The sequence below is a fragment of the Hyla sarda genome, chromosome 7, assembly GCF_029499605.1.
Source record: "Hyla sarda isolate aHylSar1 chromosome 7, aHylSar1.hap1, whole genome shotgun sequence".
Taxonomy (NCBI): domain Eukaryota; kingdom Metazoa; phylum Chordata; class Amphibia; order Anura; family Hylidae; genus Hyla; species Hyla sarda.
The window spans coordinates 163,540,300-163,564,744 of NC_079195.1; the positions used below are offsets into that span (position 1 = coordinate 163,540,300).

The window sequence follows — 24,445 nt, forward strand, 5'->3', positions numbered from 1 at the left end:
TCCAAATCCCCATTTTTCGTGGTGTACGGCCGTCACCCTCTTCCCCCCCTCCCTACTCCCTTGCCCTCTGGTCTGCCCGCTGTGGATGAAATTTCTCGTGACCTTTCCATCATATGGAGAGAGACCCAAAATTCTCTCTTACAGGCTTCATCACGCATGAAGAAGTTCGCGGATAAGAAAAGAAGAGCTCCCCCCGTTTTTTCCCCTGGAGACAAGGTATGGCTCTCCGCTAAATATGTCCGCTTCCGTGTCCCTAGCTACAAGTTGGGACCACGCTATCTTGGTCCTTTCAAAATTTTGTGTCAAATTAATCCTGTCTCTTATAAACTTCTTCTTCCTCCCTCTCTTCGTATCCCTAATGCCTTTCACGTCTCTCTTCTCAAACCACTCATCCTCAACCGTTTTTCTCCCAAATCTGTTCCTCCCACTCCTGTTTCCGGCTCCTCGGACATCTTCTCGGTCAAAGAAATTTTAGCTGCCAAAAAGGTCAGAGGGAAAAATTTTTTTTTAGTGGACTGGGAGGGTTGTGGTCCTGAAGAGAGATCCTGGGAACCTGAGGACAACATCCTAGACAAAAGTCTGCTCCTCAGGTTCTCAGGCTCTAAGAAGAGGGGGAGACCCAAGGGGGGGGGTACTGTTACGCCGAGCGCTCCGGGTCCCCGCTCCTCCCCGGAGCGCTCGCTTCACTCTCCCCGCGGCAGCGCTCCGGTCACGTCCTCTGACCCGGGGCGCTGCGATTCCGCTGCCAGCCGGGATGCGATTCGCGATGCGGGTTGCGCCCGCTCGCGATGCGCACCCCGGCTCCCCTACCTGACTCGCTCTCCGTCTGTTCTGTCCCGGCGCGCGCGGCCCCGCTCCCTAGGGCGCGCGCGCGCCGGGTCTCTGCGATTTAAAGGGCCACTGCGCCGCTGATTGGCGCAGTGGTTCCAATCAGTGTGTTCACCTGTGCACTTCCCTATATCACCTCACTTCCCCTGCACTCCCTTGCCGGATCTTGTTGCCTTAGTGCCAGTGAAAGCGTTCCTTGTGTGTTCCTTGCCTGTGTTTCCAGACCTTCTGCCGTTGCCCCTGACTACGATCCTTGCTGCCTGCCCCGACCTTCTGCTACGTCCGACCTTGCTTTTGCCTACTCCCTTGTACCGCGCCTATCTTCAGCAGCCAGAGAGGTGAGCCGTTGCTAGTGGATACGACCTGGTCACTACCGCCGCAGCAAGACCATCCCGCTTTGCGGCGGGCTCTGGTGAAAACCAGTAGTGGCTTAGAACCGGTCCACTAGCACGGTCCACGCCAATCCCTCTCTGGCACAGAGGATCCACTACCTGCCAGCCGGCATCGTGACAGTGATGTACCAATGACTGGTAGCAGATTGGAATCCCTTGACAGTAAATGCCAATGCCACCGTAATATCGACATGACCTGATCTGTCTGGCCATCAAAGGTTCCTAAACACCTAACTTTTTTGGAAATGCCGATTTCTCTTGAATCAGTTAATAGTGTATTCCTCTCAGAGTGGCATGCTCTATCGCAGATTACCTCTTTGTCTGAAGAAATTAGCGCTCTCACCTATAAAGTTGGACTCTTCAGAGCAATTCCTCCTAGCCCTGAGGTACTGGCCAACCGGGATGCTCTTTTTAGAGCACCGGATGCCAGCTCCCCCAGTGCAGGAGGAAATTGGTAGATGTCGGCTTGCAATAAATATCTGTTTGGATACGATTCTCTGCATCAATATAGATAGATGGTCAAGTCTAAAAAATGTATAGACGTTCCGCCAACTTCTGAGGTAAAGGCCATACCAATATCATTACAGTTCAATATCTCTACAAATTCTTGGTAGAGGATAAGAGGTCCGTTCCATAAGATCAGGACGTCATCTATATAGTGTCTGTAAAATAAAATGTGCTCTGTGACCTCTTGTTTCAGGGAATGACTGTCTCACACAAGGTGGTAGTATCTACATTGATCATGTTAAAAGAAAAACAGGCGCTCCCTTGTGGAGAATCAACGGAATCACAGGTGTGTGAGGAGGGAGGGTAAAATGAAGGCTCACCCTGCCAAGTTGTGCAAATTTCCACACAACAAGGATCTGCATTTTGCTGTAGTGAACTAGGTCTGCAGCCTTCCTGGAAACGATAGAGATGTGAGGGTGAAAACTTCAGGGGTGCAGGAATACAGGCGCTGACCAAGAAGGGGACCAGTGAAGCCAGGTTTCATCAGGCATAGCAAACACTTTGCCGGAAGGGGCTTATATACACACAGGTATTAACCCCTGCCTGACTAGGTGAAATTAACAAAATGCAGGATTAAATCATGATAAAAGAAAACAAAAAAATTTATGTAATGTACATTTTTTTGTTTTCTTTTATCATGATATAAGCCTGCAACACATTTGTCTTGTTTTTACTCAAATTCATACTTACAATAATTTTCTTTTTAACGGCACTTTCTATCATCAGACACTAGGCACAGCTATGGGGGCTTCTTAGGCACTGAATTATGCTAATTTATTTCTTGGGTGGTGGAAGAGCACATTTGTTTTTTCTGATGATTTGAGTTTGTTCACTGAGCACATTTTATTTTACGGCCGCTATATAGATGACGTCCTGATCTTATGGGATGGACCTCTTACTCTCTACCAAGAATTTGTAGAGAAATTGAACTGTAATGATATTGGTATGGCCTTTACCTCAGAAGGCCTATACATTTTTTAGACCTGACCATCTATAATGATGCACAGAATTGCATCCAAATGGATATTTATCGCAAGCCGACATCTACCAATTGGAACCTACGATGGCCAGACAGATCAGGTCATGTTGATATTACTGCTGCATTGGCATTTACTGTCAAGGGATTTACTGTCAAGGGATCTCCGTAAAAAGGGACACGACCAGAAAATATGAAACAAGGACCCTCGTCCTCCACACTTGCACCAGCATTAATCGGGGCATGATGAACTCATCCTATGAATTTTATCAGGTGAGTAATACCGCAATTATTTTTTATAATAGCTTCCATATGGGAAACTGCTATTAGGAAGGAGTGGGCCAATTTAAATGCGTAAGACCATTCTTGACCCAGATCCAACTCCCATGCCCAGTATGGTCCTATGTGTTGGAAAATAGAGTGGATTTTTCAGGCTTCTATAGATTGGCCCAAGCCCCTTTAAAGTTGGGGAACGAATGTATGCAAACAATGTAGCGGAAAAATGTATAGGGGTTATTTTAAGAGACTGAAGGTAATGACTTATTCTTAGGTATAAAAATACCTCCTGAGACGGAAGAGAATACTTATCCTGCAGAAGAGGGAAGGGCAGTAGAGTGTCTCCCCTATAAAGTTGGTTGATTTCAATGATGCCACATTTGGACCAACACCTTAGGTCCAAATCTATGATAGCACAGGAAAGAAGTTGAAGGGGTGCATGTGCCCAATAATCTGATGAAATGTGCCCACTCAGTTTATGAGATAACTTCTGACAGTGAATCACATTCACTGTCAGAGGAGACAAGCCTTGTTAAAGAGTAATTTTCCAGAAGGGCAAAAAAAAAAAAAATCAGGGAACAGGTGTCATTATTTTTTAATTAAGTTTGCTCAATCTGCACCCAATGTATTTCATAGTCTCTAAACCACCAAGCTATCATTTGAGCCACCACAATGGCAATATAATGGAATACCTCTGGGAGGCCTAAGCCTCCAGCTGATCGGTGTTTAGAGGATACGAAACCCTAGGTTTGTAATTATTTCAAATATAGCATGATACTATTGTCTTTACCTTGTGGAAAAAGGAGAGAGGGACCCTGATAGGTAGAACACGGAACAGATAGTTTCGGTGATATAATATTAAAAGCTGCAATTCTCCCTAACCAGGATATCTCCCCCTTCTTATGAGTGGCCAAGTCTGACCGCAATTGTTTTAACCCTTTGAAGACCAAGGGATGTATTTGTCCCATGTTTTTAATTGCCTGATACAGGCAATTAAAAACATAGGACAAATACGTCCCTTGGTCCTCAAAGGGTTAAGAATGGCAAATAATTTGCTCCATAGAGGGACTGAAAGGAATTTGTGATGGAAATACTCAAGTACTTAATATATGTAGATTGCCAGTCTAAGTGATATGTGGATTTAAAGGGGTACTCAGGTGGGAAACATTTTTTTTTTAATCAACTGGTGCCAGAAAGTTAAACAGATTTGTAAATGACTTCTCATAAAAAATATTTACCCTTCCAGTACTTTTAGCAGCTGTATGCTACAGAGGAAATTCTTTTCTTTTTGAATTTATTTTTTGTCCTGTCCGCAGTGTTCTGTGCTGACACCTCTGTTCATGCTGGGAAATGTCCAGAGCAGCATAGGTTTGCTATGGGGATTTTCTCCTGCTCTGGACAGTTCCTGATACAGGCATCAGGTGTCAGCAGAGAGCACTGTGGACAAGACAAAAAAGAAATTCAAAAAGAAAGAATTTCCTCTGTAGAAAACAGCTGCTAAAAAGTACTGGAAGGATTAACAGTGTTTTATAGAAGTCACTTACAAATCTGTTTAACTTTCTTGCACCAGTTGATTTAAAAAAAAAAATGTTTTCCATCGTAGTACCCCTTTAACCTCTTAAGGATGCAGGGCGTATCTGTACAGCCTGCGCCCAGTCCTGGTGTTTAAAACGGGGTTATGCCGTGACCCCACATCACACCGGGTCGGTTCCGGCTGCTAATGATAGCCGGGACCCTGAGCTAATAGTGCACGGCATAGATCGTTGTGCCGCGCGCTATTAACCCTTTGTCAAAAACGAATGTAAAAGCTTCCCAGCAGCTCAGTCGGGATGATCGGGACTATCGCGATAAAATCACGATGTCCCGATCAGCTAGGACGCGAGCGGAGGCCTGCTTACCTTGCTCTGTTGCGTCCGATCGGCATTTGATTGCTCCAAGCCTGAGATACAGGCTTAAACAATCAACACCCTATTACGCTGATCCATGCAAAGCTATGGCTTTGCAGGGATCAGGGTAAAAGATCAGTGTGTGCAGTGTTATAGCCCCCTATGGGAGCTATAACACTGCAAAAAAGAAGTGAAAAAAATAAACATGTGGTATGGCGGCGTGCATAAATGTCCAAACTATAAAAATATATTGCTAATTAAACCGTACGGTCAATGGCGTACGCGAAAATAATTCCAAAGTCCAAAATAGCGTATTTTGGTCACTTTTTATATCATAAAAAAATGAATAAAAAGCGATCAAAAAGTCTGATCAATGCAATGCAATGATACCAATAAAAACTTCAGAACACGGCACAAAAAATGAGCCCTCATACTGGCCCGTACGCAGAAAAATAAAAAAGTTATAGGGGTCAGAAGATGACAATTTAAACGTATAATTTTTCCTGCATGTAGTTATGATTTTTTTCAGAAGTACGAAAAAATCAAACCTATATAAGCAGGGTATCATTTTAACCGTATGGACCTACAGAATAAAGATTAGGTGTCATTTTTACCAAAAGATGCACTGCGTAGAAACAGAAGCCCCCAAAATGACCTTTTTTCTTAAATTTTGTCGCACAATAAATTTTTTTCCCGTTTCGCCGTGGTTATTTTTGGTAAAATGACTAATGTCACTGCAAAGTACAATTGGTGGTGCAAAAAGTAAGCCATCATATGGAATTTTATGTGCAAAATTGAAAGTGTTGTGATTTTTTGAAGGTGATGAGGAAAAAATGAAAATGCAAAAATGGAAAAAACGCTGAGTCCTTAAGGGGTTAAGAAGAGAGGCCATGTTGTGTGAGAGGGCTTGGGACTTTGACTTATTCAGAGAATAATAAGAGAGAAGACTAAACCTGGATAGTTTAGTCAGGGTTGCGTCAAGCGATTTATTTGGGTTAGACAATGTAAGAATTATATCGTACGCATATAACAAAATGGTATGTACCGATGCGCCAATTTTAATAGCAGATATGTGTAGGTCAATCCAAATAGCTTGTGCTAATGGCTCCAGTGATAAAATGAAAAATAAGGGTGAAAGGGGACAACCTTGAATGGTGATTTTGAAGGCCTCTGACAGTGCTCTGTTTATAAAAACTTGATCATATGGATTAGAGTATAAGGCCCTGATAATTTTCAGTGCTCCTTTGTCAAAACCCATCTTCTGTAACGCCGAGAAGGCGTAAGACCAGTTATTCGGTCAAACGTCTTCTCGGCATCCAGGGATAAAAATACAGCTGGAGTTTGCTTCCTTTCTACTTGGGACAGTATACTAAGAATTATTTGAGTATTGCCAGAGCCTTGCCTACCCCTCACAAATCCTGTATGATCTCCTGAAATGAGACCCGTCAATTTTAGGATTATACAGTTAGCTATAATTTTTGCATATGTTTTAAGATCCCCATTTAGGGAGGAGATAGGGCAAAAATTATGTGGCACATCAAGATCCCTACCCGGCTTTGGTAAAGTCATGATAAGTGCTTTTTTGTTTTCAGCGGGGAAGGATCCTTAGGCCGCCACAAAATTAAGGAAACGGAACATTATCAGGGATACTATATATGAAAAAAAATTTAAATATTCATTTGTCAGCGCGTCTGGAGATTTACTTGAAGGAAGAGACGCTACTGTTTTAGACACCTCTTCAGTAGTGTTGCTCGCGAATATTCGCAAAGCGAATTTTATTCACGAATATCGCATATTCGCGAATTCGCGAATATTTGCGAATATAGCACTATATATTCGTAATTACGAATATTCCTTTTTTTTTTTTTTTTTTTTTTCTTCACAGTACACATCACAGTGATCATCCCTCTCTCCTTCCAGCTTGTGTGGTGTAAAGAAGGCTCTAATAGTACTGTGTGAATTTTCGCATATGCGAAAATTAACATATGCGAATGTGCGCATATGCGAATTTTCGTTTATGCTAATTTTTATGCAAAGTTTCGCATACGCGATTTTCCGTGCATGCGAAAATAAAACGAGGATATTACGAATATGCGAATATTCGCGAATAAATGACGAATATTCGTCCATATATTCGCGAATATTCGCGAATTCGAATATGGCCTATGCTGCTCAACACTACTCTTCAGCAGTAATGGGGGGCCGTTATTGTTTCTCTCTGTGCCCATGTAAGGGAAGGTAGTGTAAGAGAATCAAGAAACGTGGAAATAGCTTCAGGTGATGGCTGTGTTATGTTGGTATCATTATCTAGATTATACAATAAAGAATGGAATTCCCTAAACCTATGTGCAATATCCTTGCAGAGATTAATTTAACCTTCCTATCTGCAGTCCACAGAAAGGGAATCGTTGATTTTAAGATCATTCATTTCGGCTGTGTTGGCCTTTTTTAAATGGTGCCCCAGCTTGACAAAGGTCCCCCTAATAAAGGACTTATGGGTGTTACATAAAGTAGTAATTACTAGTAAAATATTCTACTAAGTCTTTCTCAATGTGTATACAGCACTGATTTATAAGCCGAGACAAAATTTGAAGCATGGAAGTATCCGAGCATGGCAAGAAGGTCTGGGATTGATAGACAATGGACATTGGGAGGGAATTTATAAAAAGATTAATCAGGTCCCCTTGAATAACAATCATAAAATTGTACAGTTTAACATGGTTGATAGTATAATATACTATACCACTTCTTGTCTGTATAAAATAGGTAAGAGAAAAGACAGCAATTGCCCTAAATGTGGTAGAGAGGGGGCAGTTTTTTTTTTGCATATGTTGTGGGTATGTGACAGAATTCAGGAATATTGGTTTGAAGTGTATGCTGAGATAGAAAAACTATTGGAGGTTAATCTGACTCCTTCCCCTTTAGTGGGGTTATTAGGGGATAAACAGGAGATAAAATTAAGCAGCGATAAGAGCAAAAAAAATGCATAGAATGTTGTTTTGTTCTAGATTTTTGATTATTAAAAGATGGATTGCCCCTAATTCTTCTAGCAAATTAGAATGGTTAGAGATGATTAAAAGGATAGAATGTAATTATTGCAGAAAAAGAGGAAGAGAGGAGGTTTTTTTTTTGGGGGGGGGGGGGGGGGGGGAGAGGTAGTAGAGAAAAATGAAGACTGTAATATATGATGTTTTACTGTGAATGTAAAAATGTTAACAAATTAATAGAGTACATTGTGGGTGTGTTATGCTGTGTGAGTCTGTAGCTACAATATGTGTCTCTTGAACGCAAAACACATCACACTTTAGTTTTTTTTATTCAGACCACATTAAGCCCTTTTACATTTAATGATGCCAATGTTATTACCGTGGGATCTGAAGGAAAATGTGGTAAACGATGCAACCTAGTATTGTTAAAGGGGTACTCCGGTGCTTAGACATCTTATTCCCTATCCAAAGGATAGGGAATAAGATGCCTGATCACGGGAGTTCCGCTGCTGGGGACCCCCGTGATCTTGCACGCGGCACCCTGTTTGTAATCAGTCCCCGGAACGTATTCGGCGACCACAGGGCGACCACAGGCCTGTGACGTCACGCCTCCGCCCCTGTGTTACGTCACGCTCCGCCCTTCAATGCAAGCCTATGGGAGGGGGCGTATGTAATGTATGTACACAGTGACCTCACCAGCAGAATAGTGAGTACAGCTCTGGAGTATAATACAGGATATAACTCAGGATCAGTACAGGATAAGTAATGTAATGTATGTATGTACACAGTGACCTCACCAGCAGAATAGTGAGTACAACTCTGGAGTATAATACAGGATATAACTCAGGATCAGTACAGGATAAGTAATGTAATGTATGTACACAGTGACCTCAACAGCAGAATAGTGAGTACAGCTCTGGAGTATAATACAGGACATAACTCAGGATCAGTACAGGATAAGTAATGTAATGTATGTGTGTACACAGTGACCTTACCAGCAGAATAGTGAGTACAACTCTGGAGTATAATACAGGATATAACTCAGGATCTGTACAGGATAAGTGATGTAATGTATGTACACAGTGACCCCACCAGCAGAATAGTGAGTACAGGTCTGGGTATAATACAGGATATAACTCAGGATCAGTACAGGATAAGTAATGTAATATATGTACACAGTGACCCCACCAGCAGAATAGTGAGTACAGGTCTGGGTATAATACAGGATATAACTCAGGATCTGTACAGGATAAGTAATGTAATGTATGCACACAGTGACCTCACCAGCAGAATAGTGAGTAGAGCTCTGGAGTATAATACAGGATATAACTCAGGATCAGTACGGGATAAGTAATGTAATGTATGTACAAAGTGACTCCACCAGCACAATAGTGAGTACAGCCCTGGTGTATAATTCAGGATATAACTCAGGATCAGTACAGGATAAGTAATGTAATTTATGTACATCAGTGTTTCCCAACCAGGGTGTTTCCTCCCGCATTCATAAGATACAGAGCAGGTCCTGGTCAGGCAGTCACTGCCATTATGTTGTGTGTGGAGATCCCTGTTTTTTAGTGACTGCTGACCAGGACCCGTATGATGCAGGGGGAGATTTAGGGATAAAAAAGATGGCAGGCAGCTAAGGATTTGGCGATGATGCAGACTGAGGAGGGCGCATGTGCATCTCTGTGCGCTCCTCTCTGCCGGCCTGCAAACAACGTCACATGTCATCGCTGATGCGACGTCCCGCTCTCCTCCCAGGCAGCCACTGCGGTACTTTTAAAGGGATGAACGCTGCAGGGTGCCTGGGAGGTAGTAATGCACTAAGGGGAGCATGTCTGTGCCTCCTTTACAGAGGCGCAGTTGCACCTGCTGAGGTGACCCACACACTGCAGCGGCTGTCCGGAACATAAGAAAAGAAAAAGGGGGGAGCACATCTGCACCCCCTTTACAGAGGCTGCAGCTGCGCCTGAGGCGACTGCCTCAGTCGCCTCATGGCAGCTACGGCTCTGACAAACATGATGGCCATGTTCAAAATGACCCTACCTTTTAGACATTAGCAAACCAGCAGAACATTATGCCGACAGATAACTTATTGTACCTGTACTGTTCAATAGACCGAACTTAGTCTAATAGGGGGCCATTTATCATTGGTTGTACACCTTTTTTCTTGTTTATTTTGCGCAGTTGCCGTAAATGCATTTTTTTTTTGTGCCTTCTTTTTGGTGGAGCATTTCTAAATCAAGTGTACTGTTTAGGGCACCGTAGAGTACTTTATGCAGTGGACACAACATTATTATATGCAGGTTTGTTTTTTTGCACACAACTTTTGCGCAAAGCCTACTTTTTCCGCAAACCTACACCACGAAATAGGACATGTACAAATGTGTCAGATGCCAGAGCACAAAGCTTAAACCAAGCTCTGCAGATCATTGGTTTCAATAATTGCACAAAATTTTGTAAATTTTTAGCAACTGTGCAAAAGATACACAAAGCAAACATGGGTAAAATCTAAACTACCTCACACCCACATTGATAAATGTCCCCAATAGTTACTATATTTGGCCCACTTCTAAGCATATAGAGGGACATTACTGTGTGTCTTAAGAAACTGTGTTCTGAAGTAATTTATTTTTGCGTTGGCTTTGCCTACATGCAACATATAATATCGCACAGGGTTTAATAAATGTGGTGCACGAAAGCAAAAAACAAATCACTTCAGAATACTCAGCAACTTTTCTGGAACTTTTTATCCCTTTGCAAAAAAAAATTTCAACTATTTCAAATGGTCTCCACAGCCAATTTTGTGAGCCAGGTCTGGACTGGTCTGGACATGTTGTGGGCTTTGCGACAAACTTGCGACTTTTTAAAGAAAAAAAAACAGCAACCACTGCAAAATGAAAAACCAAAAGTGTGTACCAAAGTCATTTCAGTCAAACAGACGCACAAATTTGCCACATTGCTGTGACTTTTCTACACCAAGAAAAGGCTCTAAACCTGTTGATAAATTCCTCCCTAGAGAGTATTACTTTTTGCAGGACTCAAAAAAGCATGACCACCTGGTCTCAAATTGAGGGGACTTATTGGTTCCCTTCTCTATGTATCTGATAATTTCTGCTCTCAGATAAATGTGGGGCATTTGATTTATATGTGGTTGGTTAATATACAAGTGTAGGGTCACTATGAACCAACTAAAGCTGAACTAATTGCAAACCAACAATTGTGGAAATTTCATGTTCAGATCTTCCCAGATTTCGGCACCTTCTTGGTGTTTATTAAATTAAAGGGGAATACCAATTTAAACCACTTTTCCATTTTTCTCAAATCTCAGGAACAGGGACCCAAGTCTTGTTTTGGAGTCCAGCTCTCAGCTATCTTTGGGAGCTCTACAGACAATAAATGGAGCAATGATTTGCATGCATGATTTGCCACTCCATTCCACAACAAGACTCAGGTCCCCATTCTCGAGATCGTGGGGGTCCTAGCAGTTGGACTCAGTGATCTCCTATCCTGTGGTTGAGGATGTGTTTTAAATTGGAATACCCCTTTAAAGGGGTATTCCAGGAAAAAAACTTTTTTTTATATCAACTGGCTCCAGAAAGTTAATCAGATTTGTTAATTACTTCTATTAAAAAATATTAATCCTTCCAGTACTTATCAGCTGCTGAAGTTGAGTTGAGTTTTATTTCTGACAGTGCTATCTACTGAGACCTCTGCTTGTCTCAGGAACTGTCCGAAGCATCAGAGGTTTGCTATGGGGATTCACTCCTACTCAGTTCCTGAAACAGCCAGAGGTGTCAGCAGAGAGCACTGTGGTCAGACAGAAAAGAACAACTCAACTTCAGCAGTTGATAATTACTGGAAGGATTACAATTTTTTTATAGAAGTAATTTACAAATCTGTTTAACTTTCTGGAGCCAGTTGATTTAAAACATTTTTTTTCCCCCTGGAATCCCCCTTTAAGTCTGATTCCATAGTCATCTGCAACATTGGAGGTGTTGATGTTTTCCTTTTCTGCAGGGCCATGGATTTGCATTTTATGTAGATTCTACATATATGAAAAAATGCAGGATTTATGCCAATTTGTGTACAGTGTCAGTTGATGGACATGTTTTAGTGAATCAGAAATGTATTCAATTCCTAATCTGAGCAAATAAATTTGTTATGCGCTACGAACAAGTTTCATATGTGAATAAGAATACTATTTAGAATTTTGATCTCTTACTTGTAATGGCAGATTACTAATCAGACACGTAACCCCAAAGATAATGAGTAAAATATTCGTAAAGACAAATGCCCGGGTAGCATTGGTGAGTTTTTGCACAGTCTTAGTCCTAAACAAAAAGAAAAAAAAAATAATTAGTTCATTTATTATTAACTTTTCATCTGAAATTCCAGCAAATAAATAGAGTATGTGATCATGTTACAGACCAACAAAAATAAAATTTAAAGCATAATTCCAGTCAATTGGGAAATTTCTACTATAATACTGTTTTAGAAAGTTTAAAGTATATCACATTTAGAGCTTGTGTAGTTAATATAGTAAAGACAGTTTTAGGGACCTTCCTTAGAAGAGGTACAGGCATATATGCTACTACTGCAGCACATCATTAATTTGAATGGGGCAGGCAGCCAGTACCCCACACAGCCACCTTTATGCATGCGCTGTGTAGATCAGTGAAGTGTCCGAGGGGTCAGCGCCCCACTGATTAAATTTTAATAGTTGATCCTAGGTATAGGCCATCCGTGTTAGAGTCTTGGAGAACCACTTGACTGAGTTTTCCTTAAAGCAGCAGAAATGTAGTAAAATCAGATGTCTACCACATACAAAGATTTAAAGAGGTACAAGTATCCTGTTTTTAAAGGTAAAATGACCTAACTTATGGACCTGATCACTTCCAGTTTTCTCTCTGAACTGTGTCTCTGCCCCTGCAACAGAGCACACACTTTCCCACAATGCCCCTTGTTTGCATACAACGTAGAGGCTGACAAATAATAATTGAACTAAGTATATCTCAGTGGATATCCTATGATAGTCATAACCAAGGTCAAAAAAGCAGAACAAAGAATGCATTTGGGGTGTTAGTAAGTATATACAGTATCTTACATAAGTGAGTACACCCCACATTTTTGGAAATATTTTATTATACCTATTAATGTGACAACACTGAAGAAATGACACTCTGGTACAATGCCTAAACCTTAACAACAAAAGTAAGTACACCCCTAAGTGGAAATGTCCAGATTTGGCCCAACGTGTCAATATTTTGTGAGGCCACCAATATTTTACATCACTGCCCTAAGCCTCTTAGGCATGTCGTTCACCAGAGCTTTACAGGTTGCCACCGGTGGATGGAGACTTTCCACTCCTTAGTTTGAGGATGCCCCACAATTGTTCAATACAGTTTAGGTCTGGAGACATGTTGGCCAGTCCTTTACCTCTACCATCATCTTCTTTAGCAAGGCAGTAAACGTCTTGGAGGTGTGTTTGGGGTTGTTATTATGTTGGAATACTTCCCTGATGCCCAGTCTCTGAAGAAAGGGGATCATGCTCTGCATCAGTATGTCACAGTTTTTTTTGGCATTCATAATTCCCTAAATGAACTGCAGCCCTCCAGTGCCAGCCCCAGAACATAAGACTACCACCACCATTACTTGACTGTACACAAGACACACTGGTCTTTGCACTTTTCACTTGGGTGCCACCACACATGGTTGAGACCATCTGAACCAAATAAGTTTTCTCATTGGACCACAGGACATGGGTTCAGTAATCCTTCTGGGACGACAGCTGTGTAGACCAATTTGATGCAGTGTGTGGTCTGGTTTGAGCACTGAAAGGCTGACCCCCTAACTGTTTAACCTCTGCAGCAATGTTGGCAGCACTCATACGTCTATTTCCCAAAGACAACCTCTGACAACCTCTGTAGATGACACTAAGCAGGTATACTCAACTTCTTTGGTCCACCATGTGGAGGCCTGTTCTAAATAGAACCTGTCTTGTGAAACCACTTTGCTGCAGCTCAGTTTTAGGGTCCTGGCAATCTTCTTATGGCCTTAGCCATCTTAATGTACAGCAACAATTTATTTTTTCAGATATTCAGAGAGATCTTTGACATAAGGGGCCATGAACTTCCAGTGACCAGTATGTCACCAAATTTAAGACACCTACTCCCCATTCACACCTGAGACCTTGTAACACTAACAAGTCACATGACGTCAGGGAGGAAAAATGGCTATCTGGGTCCAATTTGGACATTTCCACTTAGGGGTGTACTCATTTTTGTTGCCAAGGTTTAGACATCACTGTCTGTGTGTTAAAATATTTTGAGGGGAAGGCAATATTAAACACTGTTATACAGGCTGTGCACTCACTACTTGGCATTGTAGCAAAGTGTAATTTCGTCAGTGCAATGTAAAAAAAAAAGTTACAGCACAGCACTCACCCTTTAGTTGCCAAACGAAGTGAAGTTTATTGAATATTCACATAAGTAAAATGGATCGTGGAAGAACAGTAGGAAATGAGAGCTCACCTGAGTTCGGAATTTGAATTTCCGTGGCAGAATTTACAGCTAAGAAATTCAGCCATGTGAATGGGTCCTAATGTAGGATTCTGCTTGCTGGAGGTCTGAACTGGGATGTGGCTAGTGTTCATAGCAGTGTGATTACTAAAATATAATGTGGATAAGTGCAAGATAATGTACCTTGGGTATAAAAACCCAAGGGCAGAGTAATGAATAAGTGATACAGCCCTAGCTGAGGAAAGGTATTAAGGGATCATTATTTCAGAAGGCAGACAATGTCATAGAGCAGCAGGAAATGCTAGCAGAATGCTTGGATGTATAGGGAGTAGTGTTGAGCGGCATAGGCCATATTCGAATTCGCGAATATTCGCGAATATATGGACGAATATTCGTCATATATTCGCGAATATTCGCATATTCGTTATATCCTCGTTTTATTTTTGCATATGCGTAAATTCGCGTATGCGAAAATTTACAGATGTGAAAATTAGCATATACAAAATTAGCATACGCGAAAACTCGCATATGCGAAAATTCGCATATGCTAATTTCCGCATATGCAAATTTTTGCGCGCCAGTCTCATACAGTAGTATTAGAGCCTTCTTTACACCACACAAGCTGGAAGCAGAGAGGGATGATCACTGTGATGTGTACTGTGAAGAAAAAAAAAACAAAAAACGAATATTCGTAATTACGAATATATAGCGCTATATTTGCGAAATTCGCGAATTCGCGAATATGCGATATTCGCGAATAATATTCAAATTGCAAATATTCGCGAGCAACACTAATAGGGAGAGGTATAAGCAGTAGAAACAGGGAAGTGCTTATGCCACTGTACAGAACACTGGTGAGACCTCAGATGGAGTACTGTGCGCAGTACTGGAGACTGTATATACTCTGGAGAAAGTTCAGGGAGAGCTACTAAACTACATGGATTGCAGGATAAAACTTACTAGGAAAGGTTAAAGGACCTTAATATGTATAGCATGGAAGAAAGAAGAGACAGAGGTGAAATGATATGAGAAACTTTTAAATACATAAAGGTAATCAACAAGGTAAATGAGGAGAGGGTATTTAATAGAAGAAAAACTACCACAAGAGGACATAGTTTTTGAATTAGAGGGGCAAAGGTTTAAAAGTAATATGAGGAAGTATTACTTTACTGAGAGAGTAGTGGATGCATGGAATAGCCTTCCTGCAGAAGTGGTCACTGCAAATACAGTGAAGGAGTTTAGGCATCCATGGGATAAGGATAAGGCTATCCTTCATATAAGACAGGGGCAAGAACTATTGATAGTATTCAGAATATTGGGCAGACTAGATGGGCCAAAGGGTTCTTATTTTCTGACACATTCTATATTTCTAGTGACATGTTTATAGAGTGGTATTATTTGTGCCAGGGATGAGTTACACATGATGGGTGTAAATGGCATGTGTTTGACTTATGTAATTTTTTTTTGCCAGTGTGTATCTGATGTGTGTGCTGTAACTACAGTATCTATAGTGTGAGTCTGTTGCGTGTTTCTCTCTAATGAATGTGATACATTTTCATGGCATGTGTGCTGCATATGTTCCATGTTTTCCAACTTTTTATTTGTTGTACGGTGTGTGTTACTAAACAAAATTCACAATTATGCACAGAGACCCTTTGCTCTCATTGTTTGCCCCTACAGAAATCCTGTGCCTGTGCTCAAGAGTGTAATACATTATATGTGTAGGCTCTGTTCACATGATGTTTGCTAAATATGTTCAGAACATACATATGGAAGGTATCCATTGCAAAATGTATACCAAATGAATATCAGATGCTGTGTGATCCTGGTCTGACGGTTTACAACAAACGTACCAAACACATTTGCACGGTTATTTAAATGATTTGTTTCACTGGCACTAATCAGTTACTATTGACTTACTCTTCCTCACTCTCTTTCATCTTCCAGTCCATCACAAATCCAATAAAAGGGCAGGTAAAAAGACACAGCAGCTGCAGAACCCCAAACACTGATGAGTATAACCCCACTGTAGAAAGACAGAAAACTTGGGTTACACATAATAGCAACATACATGCAGTTTTTGCTAAAGTTTTTTTATGGATTCAACAGGCGAGAGAAGTATTAGTCTAGGTTCACATGACATGTTGTTGTTTTTCATCATTTCTTTTACAGGAAGTAACAATATTTATAATCTAGATGTCCCATTTGGACACTATGTAATACTATATTCCTCCAGTAGTAACCGCTGAAGGAAAAATTATCTACTGATAGCAACACCCCTGGCAATATCCGTTTTCGCTAGAGATCCAATCAGAATAAATCCCTAGATCAATGTTCTATCCCCATAACTTATAATGTAACTTGTAACCAGCCATTGGTCACTGAAGTTGAGATAACTGTCCATCAATACAACCAAGTCCTTTTCGGTAGCAGGTCTACCCAGTGTTTTACTATATAGCACATAATTGTACTTTTTTTTTTTTTATGGCCCAAGGATCTAGCTTCCCCAAATCTCTCTGTAATATTATGTTATTCTCCTCTGTGATGATCACTTACCCAGTTTAGTGTCACATGATAATATAGAAATTCTACTCTATAATCCTTCTACAAGGTCATTAATAAACATATTGAAAGGAAGTGGACCTAGTACTGACCCCCGTTGGTAACCCATTAGTAACTGATACCTACCCTCTGCAGAGGAAAAGTGGACCAGTTGCCCATAGCAACCAAACAGATTGCTCCTCTAATATTTTAGAGGCCTCTTTAAAAATAAAAGAAGCAATCTGATTTGTTGCTATTGGCAACTGCTCCACTTTTCCTCTGCACAGGGTTTGATAAATTTCGTCTATAGTTTCAAGGACTATATTCAGTTAATTTTTAAGCATATGATTTAAAGTGTCCCTGTTATTTAAAGACATTCCAAAAGCTTTGATTGGTCAGGAGCATAAGATAATTAGAATGTAGGGCAGTATTGCTCTTCACTTTCCGGTTCTTGGTCATCTGCATTCTGCTTCACTAGACGTCTATAGGGCTGTTTAGTGAAGTAGGGCAGAGTTTGCTACAAGTCGGTGATTGGCCATCCAAATGTGGAAACAAAGACCCAAGAAATGTTTGGCCAGTTCCCTCCAATCACATGTGAAGTTTAGACTTTTTTTCATATTGTGCAGATTAAAGAAAAAGAGAGCAGCAGGTTATTATTAACCTCTTAAGGACGCAGGGCGGATCTGTACGCCCTTCGCCCGGTCCCGGTGTTTAAAACGGGTCACGCCGTGACCCAGCATCACACTGGGTTGGTCCTGACTGGGTCCCACACTCGGTCGGACCCTGGGATAATGAGGGCTATAACACTGCAAAAAATAAAAGTTAAAAAAATAAGTTAATAAAGGTCATTTAACCCCTTCCCTAATAAAAGTTTGAATCACTTTTAATCACCCCCATTTCCCATAAAGAAAAACGGTGTAAATAAAAATAAACATATGTGGTATCACCGCATGCGTTAATGTCCGAACTATAAAAACATATTGTTAATTAAACCGCACCGTCAATGGCGTACGCGCAAAAAAATTCCAAAGTAGCGTATTTTTGGTCACTTTTTATATCATAAAAAAATGATTAAAAAGCGATCAAAAAGTCTGATCAATGCAAAAATGGTACCGATAAAAACTTCAGAACACGGCGCAAAAAAATTAGCACTCATACCGACCATACACGGAAAAATAAAAAAGTTATAGGGGTCAGAAGATGACAAATTTAAACGTAAAAATTTTCCTGTATGTCGTTATGATTTTTTTTCAGAAGTACGAAAAAATCAAACCTATATAAGTAGGGTATCATTTTAACCGTATGGACCTGCGTAGAAGCGGAAGCCCCCAAAAGTTACAAAATGACATCTTTTCTTCAATTTTGCCGCACAATGAATTATTTTTCCATTTCCATTTCGCCATGGATTTTTTGGTAAAATGACTAATGTCACTGAATAGTAGAATTGGTGGCGCAAAAAATGAGCCATCATATGGAATTTTATGTGTAAAATTGAAAGCGTTATGATTTTTAGAAGGTGATAAGGAAAAAATGAAAATGCAAAAACGGAAAGTCCTTAAGGGGTTAAAATAGTTATACTACTACTACTACTGATGAGTTTATTTTAACATCAGACTATAAACATTTAGTATATTACATATAATATCATTAATTTTATAAAAATTGGTCAACTTAGGGTTTTTGCAATCCAGAAAAAGAAAAGAGGTTGCTAAACCTAAAAGGAAATGTAAAGTAAGAACAACCTGCCCACATTTTAAATGGACAATAAGGGTCCATCCATGCTATGTATTTTCCAAGCAGAACTCCGCTTTGGAGTTCCATTGCAGAAAATGTTGCGTGATTTTACTTTCATTTTGGTATTGCTACAAACATATGAATAAAAAAGGATAAAAGCATGCATAAAACTTTACCTGTGTATTCTGCTTTTAATTTCATATCTGCAGGTACTAAAATGAAAAAACAAACATGTTTGTAAAGTGCCTTGACTATTAATGTTTTTTTTCCACTTATTTTCATAATTAATTACACAAATGTGATGTATTTAAATGGGTGTACTTACAACAGAAATTTATGGCAGTACTCTAACCATATCTAGACTGCCAGCAGAAGTCTATGGGGCTGTTTAACCCCTGTATGCTTACAATTTCATATTGTGTTATTCTTCTTCTGATTTCATATTAAAAAGCTAGTCATCCCTAGGAGAGTTAAAGGGGTATTCCAGGCAAAAACATCTTTTGCACTATCCAAAGGATAGGGCATAAGATGTCTGATCGTGGGGGGTCCACAGCTGGGACCCCCCGCGATCTCCTTGCAGCAGCCCTCATTCTATGCGTAGCTGCGTCTGCAGTTTCGGAAACCGCCGGGCTTCCGAGACGGGGACGTGACGTCACACCACGCCCCCTCCATTAATTTCTATGGGATGGGGCGTAACGGACGCAACGCCCCCTCCCATAGACATGAATGGAGGGGGCGTGGCATGACATCATGTCCCCGTCTTGGAAGCTCGGTGGTTTCTGAAACTGCAGATGCAGCTATGCATAGAATGCGGGCTGTTGCAGGGAGATTGCGGGGGTCCCAGCGGCGGGCCCCCTGTGATTAGACATCTTATCCCCTATCCTTTCAGGATGGGGGATAAGTAGCTGATCGCGGAAGAATGTGCTGCGAACGGTACACGCTCCATTAATTTCTATGGGATCACTAAAAAGACCCAAGTACAGCACTTAGGCATCACCGGCGCTGCAATAGAAATGAATGGAGCACGTGCTGTCTGCAAGCCGTGTAGATGACACACACTTCTTCAATGACAGCTGGCGTCCCATTCTGGAGATCGCAGGAGGTTCCAGCGGTCGGACCACCACAGATAAGGGCATAAGTTAGTTTTAGCTGGAGTTCTCCTTTATAATTATGTATGGGTTGTTTGGGTGGCCATCTGGTTCTGAGAGTCCATCAATTAGCTGCCACTGTGGTGTGAGTATTACATGGTGGTTTCTTGCTCCTGGTATCCTCTTCAGGCCCAGGCATTGTTGCCCTGAGTCCTGATGTTACCCAATATGGATAGCATCAGAACTCCGTGTAGTGCAGAAAAGAAAAATGGTCAACGTTTCCAAACAAAATTAAATTAAAGGGGTACTCCCATGCCCCAGCATGGCCGTGATTGTGATGTCACACCATGCCTCCTCCATTTATGTCTATAGGAGGGGGCTTTTAGGCCACCCCACCCCCTCCCAAAGACATGAATGGAGGTGGCATGGCATGGCATGACATCATGAGGGCGTGGATGGGACGTCACGACTCTTGCCGCTATAACACGGCATTTGTTTACAACGTCGGGTGCTGCGGGAGATCGCAGGGGCCCCTGTGATCAAACATCTTATCCCCTATCTTATGGATAGAGGATAAGACGTCTAGCAGCAGATTACCCCCTTTAAACAGGTACTCCAGTGGAAAACACTTTTTTTTTTTTTTTTTTTTTATCAACTGGTGATAGAAAAATAAACAGATTTGCAAATAACTTCTTAATTCTTACAGTACTTATCAGCTGCTGTATGCTCCAGAGGAAATTCTTTTTTACTTTCTTGTCTGTCTGACCACAGTGCTCTCTGCTGACACCTCTGTTCATGTTGCCAGTAACTGTTCAGAGTAGGAGCAAATCCCCATAGCAAACCTATCCTGCTCTAGACAGTTCCTGGCACGGACAGAGGTTCCTGAGGTAGACTGTTCCATAAATTTACAGTTCTTATGGTAAAGAAGGCTTGTCGCACCTGAAGACTACATTTTTTCTCTCTCTAGACGGAGGGAGTGCCCCTTGTCTTTTATTGGGGTTTTACCTAAACAGTTTTTTCCCATATTTTTGTATGGGCCATTTATGTGCTAAAATAAGTTGATCCCCCTTAAACATCTTTTCTGAAAACTAAACAAAAGTAATTCCTTTAATCTTTCCTCACAGCTAAGATGTTCCATGTCCCTTATTAGTTTAGTTTGCACATCTCTGAACCCTTTCTAACTCCAGAACATCCCTTTTATGAACCGGTGTCCAACACCATACAGCATATTCCACGTGAGGCTGTACCAATGCTTTATAAAGGGGCAGTATTATGTCCCTGTACCGCGAGTCAATGCCTCTTTTGATACATGACTATATCCTGCTGGCCTTAGAGGCAGCTGGTTGACATTGCATGCTATTCTGTACACCCAGTTCCTCCTTTACCAGTGACTCTCCTAGTATTACTCCTCTAAGACACATGATGCATGCAGGTTATTAGTACCCAGAAGCATAACTTTACATTTATCCATATTGAACCTCATTTGCCAAGTGGAGGCCTTATCAGCTTGTAACTTATGAACATCTTCCAAAGACTATACCATGCTACAAAGCCTTTCAAGCTATTTTCCCACAATGGATGTTAAAGCGCAACTGTCATGAGTTTTTAGCCCCCCAGACTACTACAATCTTGTTACAGATGTCCATGACGTGAGTGCAACCAAACCTTTATCGCTTTTCCTCCTTAGTTTAAAACTTATAAAATACATCTATCAAGCGGTCAGGCACAGTTGGATAGGCGTGGCTTGGGGTTCGCAAAGCCCCGCTGCCGCCACACCTATCCTCTCCTTTCAGTGCTGGGACCGCTGTGTAGAAAGATGCAGCGCATGAGACCCCCCTTCCACTAGTACTCCACCTGCGCAGTGAACTCATAGGCAGCGAGTTCACTGCGCTCTGTCAATGCTGGGCGGTGGCAAGCGCATGTCAGGAGGGGCGCATGCGCTGTGGATGCGATGTGTCTTACTACACAGCAAACCCAGAGCTGAAAGGAGAGGATATGCATGGCGGCTGCAGGGCTTTGTGAACCCCAAGCCATGCCTAACCGACTGTGCCTGACCGCTGAATAAATGTATTTTATAAGTTATAATAGAAAGAGGAAAAGCGATAAAGGTTTGGTTACACTCACGTTATGGACATCTGTAACAACATTGTAGTAGTCTGGGGGGCTAAAACTGTTACTGTTCTATAATTGCCTCGGAAAGATTTAGAGCACTTTTTGAAGATTGGTACATTTGCCTCATGCTAGCCCCTCGGCACAATACCAGACTTATCAGCAAAGATTACCCTTGTATGCTGACAAGTTATATTACTTTAACATGTGCAGCTATATACAGTATATATACAGTATATTAGGTAACTTTTACTAGCACGTTTGTGATGGCTTGTGACTTCACCCACTAATGAATTTGAGCCATTTTTTTTTGTGTATATAAGACAGACTGTCATGAATTATCTGTATTTCAATCTTAAGAAGAGGGATTCACCTTCAAAACACATCATTGCCATTTTTATATACCTCTTTTTTGTTTTATTCTGGTGTCAATAAAAATTATTAATACTTTTACAGTATCCATGTTTCCTGTGAGCTTCTCTGGGAATCCAGGTGTACCAGCTCCACATCCAGTGCACCATTTCCCTTAGTTTTCTGTATGATTTGCCATTTACACCTTGTAACATTAACAAGTCATATGACACCTGGGAGGGAAAATGAAATTTTTCACTGCAGTCTGAGACGCAGCACAGCAGACTCAGGGCAGAAGTGAATGCATGGTAAGTAAGGGTGGGCTAAGTGCTTGCCTGAGACATGCCCCTACCACAGCAGTGGATGTCAAAATGAGTGAACATCAGAACAGATGGATGCGTGAGCCAAATACAAAAGCTAGACACATAATACAGGTTGTATAGCTACCTAGAATCGCAAGTGTATGGTATAAGAAGGATTGGGATTCCTACCTGTGCACCCACAATCATTAGAGAGTGCCATATTTTAAACATTAATATATACATATATATATATATATATATATATATATATATATATATATGCTTTATTTATTTTTTCCTGTAATATGACAGGTATGTTTTAGGTCTCAGCTAGCATTGATTGATAAAGGTTATAAAGCAACCATATTAATGTCTTCTACATCTTAGAATAATACTAACAGGGGTTTTCCGGGTAAAGAGCTAAATTAAAAGTTCTTCCAAAAACAGAACCCCCTCTGTCTTCAGGATGTGTGTTGTATTGTATTGAAGTGTATGGAGCCAAGTTGCAATACCACACACAACCTGAGGAAAATGGCGGGGCTGTTTTTGGAAGAAATTAGCTCTGTTGCAGGAGAACCACAGTACGGAATGGGATTAGGTAAGTATCATTGTCATTAGTGTCACCTGCACTACCTGTCTGTACCGACAGGTTAGTGCAGGTGACACTGATTCCGTTTCTCTTTATTTGTCTACATAATTATAAGCAGAAACTGGTAGATGTATAGAACTGGTAGGTAAAGGTGCTATATGCATACGAACCATTATGTTGTGACCCAAGCACCAAATATTCTATCATCTTGTTCATTGATGCCATGAAGAAAATTATTCGAAGCTGAGTCATCATCATAGTGATAAGAGAAAAGAGGAAGATGGGAGAACGTGCACTCTGTAGGAACGTTGTTGAAGATCCTGTTGAAGCAACAAATTAATATTCCAATTGTACATTATTTATTACGTCACCGTGTACCATAGACTTTTTAGAGTGCTCAAAAAAATTCACAGAAAAAACACTGAAATTTAACTTTTAATGAATATATCACATAAAAAGGATCCACTTATGATCGAAAGCCAAACACAAAAAGAAAAATTGAATCAAATATTTTTGCTGCAAAACAACCCTGATAATTGGTCACACTAGCTATCACGCCCCCTCCCGTAGGCTTGCATTGAGGGGCGGAGCGTGACGTCACACGCCGGCGCAGGCATGACGTCACACGCCGCCCGCCCTGTGGTCGCCGGTAATCAGTCCCGGAGCGAACATGCTCTGGGGACAGATTACAAACGGGGTGCCGCGTACATGATCCCAGGGGTCCCCAGCTGCGGGACTCCCGCGATCAGACATCTTATCCCCTATCCTTTGGATAGGGGATAAGATGTCTAAGCACCGGAGAACCCCTTTAATGCCAATATACTGAGAAAGAAAAGCGCCGCCCTGCTAGACTCATATGCAGGGAAAAAATTAAAAAATATTATCTTTTTCTTTAACCCTGCATTATCAGGTCTATCCAGTGTAGGCCAATATATAATCACTGGGCAGACAAAATTTTAATTACATAGGTCACCTATAGATTCCGGGCTGTCAGCCTGACACTTAACACAAAATGTACTCAATTCCAAGTTTAATCAAACCAAACTCCTATGGATCCATAGGAAAAAGATGAAAAATCAGACATAGTTTCAATTTGTGATGTGTTGCTAGATAAGAAATATCATCATGGCAACACAGATATCAGATACAAATGAGAAGCAATATTCTCATAATGTAATATCAGGACACTATTTTGTGTCAATATATTTGGCAAGTTCCTGACACTCCAAGGTGAACCTAGTCAGGTAAGTACGGTAAAGGGTGTGTGATCCCACCCCATCATCAGGTATCACCCCTGTAATAAAGCATGGTAAAGATACAAATGTAAGAAAAAGAAGGGGGGAGGGGTAGGGGGGGGG

General features: G+C 41.1%; 1 protein-coding gene across 1 annotated transcript in view; it reads right to left on the reverse strand.

Annotated features, from left to right (window-relative positions):
- SLC43A1 (solute carrier family 43 member 1) overlaps window positions 1-24,445 on the reverse strand; it is a 154,195-nt gene that overhangs the window by 36,259 nt on the left and 93,491 nt on the right. Inside the window, exons 9-12 of the mRNA XM_056531175.1 lie at window positions 23,258-23,407; window positions 18,825-18,860; window positions 16,294-16,399; window positions 12,078-12,186 (exon numbers count right to left, since the gene is read on the reverse strand). Of these exons, the coding sequence (XP_056387150.1) occupies window positions 12,078-12,186; window positions 16,294-16,399; window positions 18,825-18,860; window positions 23,258-23,407 (401 nt within the window). The remainder of the gene's footprint in view (window positions 1-12,077; window positions 12,187-16,293; window positions 16,400-18,824; window positions 18,861-23,257; window positions 23,408-24,445) is intronic.